We start from the raw sequence: 3,258 nt of genomic DNA on the forward strand, positions 1-3,258 counted from the left end.
CATATGTAAACTAGGATAGTTGGCTAAATATCTCTTTTTTATAAACATAAGATCAACGATGGATAACATGAGCAACGGCTTTCTTATTACGTTCTTCTTTGTGCATATTGTATTTGTTCTAATTCGGTACTTACCGCTCCAAATTTATGATAAACGAGATACTGTTCGGCAGACTGGTCCATACCGACGCTAGAGAGTTTCCAATTCAGGAACTATATTCGATTCCGTAAATAGTCGGCACGCCCGTAAGTTCGCCAAGCAAAAAATGGAACAAAACAAGTTATTTACAGAACATTCAAATAATGTTTTCATTTTTTTTTTTAATTTAAATACTATTTTCCTGTTTGCAAACGATGCAATCCCGCACCTATTCCAACGTAGGAACAAGTGTGCTAAATCCTCTATTATTATAAAATTGTTCTTTTCAAGCCTAATGGTAGTGACATCATATTCATCTAAAGATGGCTAGTTGTTAAGTGATCTGTTTTGTTTTATATTGGTCATCAGCCCTTAGGTCGTGAAGCGTAGTGGCGTTACGATTTTTTTTATATTATCGTTGGTGGGATTATAACGGGAATATGCAAGGTTATTTTTACGTACTCGATCCTTGAAGTACTCCATCATACCAACGCCGGTTGCTATCAGGTGAATTAGGACGAGCCCCAAAATTCGTGAGGGGTGTGCAAGCTGTTGTAAAAACACCATAAATAACAGCATAACTGTTAATGAGAATGCGTCGACCATGCATTTAGCTGTTTCCACTGTTAGAACGGATTGCTGGGGTTTGCAGCAAAAATAGCCTCATTCGTGTACCGAGTTTAGGAAGTAGGTTACGACTACCCTGTATGCCTTCTTTAATAATTGAAAAAAAAAAAAAAAGTCTATAATGTCTATATTAACTCTCAGTACTTTTAGTCATTTCGTATTTTTTACATATTCGTGCATATCCAAAGATTTTTTTCTACAAACATCGTTGAATAGGTTTCAATTTTGACGAGATCGATAACGTCTAGTAGTTTACTTTACTTATCTGGAATCCATTCTATGTAAATGGCTTTACATTACTGTACACCTAAGGTAAGGTTTCGTTTTTAACAATTGTTTACCTTGATTACCTTCATATTGCTGAATATTGTATTCTGATTAGAGTTTATATTCTATCGAAACGACAAAATAGGGAACTACCTTCATATGACGTACCTTCGCGACTAATCAATATCTGTCATCGATAAGTAACCTGCCGCCAATGTTGATTTTATATTGTTATTTAGATAAATCGTAATTGACGTGTCAACCCACTTTGGTGTCCTTAACGGCTCTAAAAAATAGGTTTCTTACAGCAAAGCGCACGAGAATGTTAGCTCCTGCCCCTTCACCGAAGCCCACGACGATATTAATCCTATAAGGATACGCAATTTTAGATAAACAAAGGGCAGATTAGACAAATGACGAAATGATTCCGCAAAAAACTGACGTAAAGTAATCTTAATTTGAAATAAAGCCTAGACACGCGCTTACTAAACAAAGCTGTCAGCCGTTTGAAGCGACATCTAGTGGCAGTGACATTCGCTGACGAACTCAGAACAGTTACTTAGAAGCGTTATTTGATTGTGAAGCTAATCATAACTTACTTGAGGTGGTCTAGCACCTGAGCTAGATCCTCACCGATCTGCTGAATCGTCGGATAGTTAAAGCTGAAAACGAACTAGATGTTGTTACCTGAGCATTGATTTTTTATAGGCTGATATAAACAAGAAGTATTGCTTATGATTTAACTAGGATTGATTACGGTGCATGCAGAAAAATGCCGAAACTTTCGGCATCCGAGACTGTCTCATAGTAATACGATATTCTCATAATAATAATAACTGTAATAAAATCGAGTTTTTTTACCATACCCCACACGTGTGGCAAATCTAGAAGGAACATCGCAAACTATCTGTGACGAGCCTCATTTGTTCCAAGTTTAACTATGAAGGAGAGCCACGAAATAAGCCGCTACACCATGAGGATACTGAGAAGATCGTTAAAAAAAAACTCTTCCGAAATTTTGACAGCGCTTTTCGGCATTGTAGCCATTCGTGATTTAGTGTAGGGAATTATCTGAAACGTGGTGTCTTTGTTGAAGACGAATCGAATAAGCAATATTCGATGGCAAACGCTTAGTGTTTGACAATGGTAAAACAATTGTTACAAGGTCCTTCGAAAACGACTCTGAAAATGTGGCGCACGAAAATGTTATGCAATATATGGACACGACATTTACATAAGCGTATACGTATCGAGCTCACGGGTGTGGGCTTTTTTAAAGCAGGTTCTCTTTCTCAATTTCTCTGATCGAGACATCCTATTTCATACAGGCCTGAAATACTCACCCATCCTAAACCGCATAGTCCCCAGTATAGTCATCTAACATAATTGATTAAGGTATTTTAGGTTGTCTAGCCACATCAAGTACGTACTCGTTGGGCAAATCATCGGCATTATCATGCTGCCCAGGCACATCAACGTGGATAAATACGGAACGCTGTTTTATCTCGGACATACATGGGTGATCCACGAAGTCTTGGAACGACGAATCTGTAATGATATAAGGAAAAGCAGAGAATGCCGTTAATCTCTACTGTAATCAAAAGAAAAGTGTTCGCCATAAATAACTATTTCGTCGAATTGTACGTTACCCAAAATTATTTTGATTATAACCCTTGCATTGCCACATAGGTACCTGAACGATGACGAACACAGCAGGGACTCCTTAAGCAAAATTGGGCGACCCGAAAACTTCTCCACAGCTCTAAACGATTCATATTGCAGATAAACGTGTACGTATAGTAAAAAAGATAAAATAGGAAGAAAAATTTATCTTCGTGAACTCAGTGAAAATGACAAAAGACGTTTGGCAATAGTCCTACCTCAGAAAATAAAATCGTTTTTATGTTGGATTATTACTGGCGATGGAAGACTGATCTTTTATGACACCCCTTACGCAACCCGAAACAATAAAATCCTGCTAATTCGACGGCACGAATGAATATTCATTGTTAAAGGTTGCGTCTCTGATGAGAGCTGCTGACAGCAGACGGCTAAGAACGGCAGATGATTCTAGATAACCCGGCCCTAATTCACACAACAGTGAGCAACAGGAACGCAATCTGCGCGTGAAATTCTCTGTTTTCTTGCTGTACGTACACGTACGTATATGTATATATATTCTGCTGCGTCTGCCGTCGTTCCGGACAGCACACCAAATATTTTTTT

The 3,258-nt window shown here is 38.1% G+C and overlaps 1 protein-coding gene and 1 long non-coding RNA gene across 3 annotated transcripts in view; one reads left to right on the plus strand and one right to left on the minus strand.

The window, feature by feature from the left end:
• LOC111264802 (uncharacterized protein ZK1073.1) overlaps positions 1-3,258 on the minus strand; it is a 150,066-nt gene that overhangs the window by 10,686 nt on the left and 136,122 nt on the right. For both annotated transcript variants that reach the window (XM_086970213.1, XM_022840979.2), the window contains exons 4-8: positions 2,463-2,580; positions 1,632-1,694; positions 1,339-1,399; positions 601-687; positions 135-212 (exon numbers count right to left, since the gene is read on the minus strand). In XM_086970213.1, the coding sequence (XP_086826339.1) occupies positions 135-212; positions 601-687; positions 1,339-1,399; positions 1,632-1,694; positions 2,463-2,580 (407 nt within the window). The remainder of the gene's footprint in view (positions 1-134; positions 213-600; positions 688-1,338; positions 1,400-1,631; positions 1,695-2,462; positions 2,581-3,258) is intronic.
• Positions 1-3,258, plus strand: part of LOC147752897 (uncharacterized) — a 7,178-nt gene that overhangs the window by 2,651 nt on the left and 1,269 nt on the right. The window lies entirely within an intron of this gene.

This window comes from Varroa jacobsoni, unplaced genomic scaffold (genome assembly GCF_002532875.2).
Source record: "Varroa jacobsoni isolate VJ856 unplaced genomic scaffold, vjacob_1.0 scaffold_900, whole genome shotgun sequence".
NCBI lineage: Eukaryota > Metazoa > Arthropoda > Arachnida > Mesostigmata > Varroidae > Varroa > Varroa jacobsoni.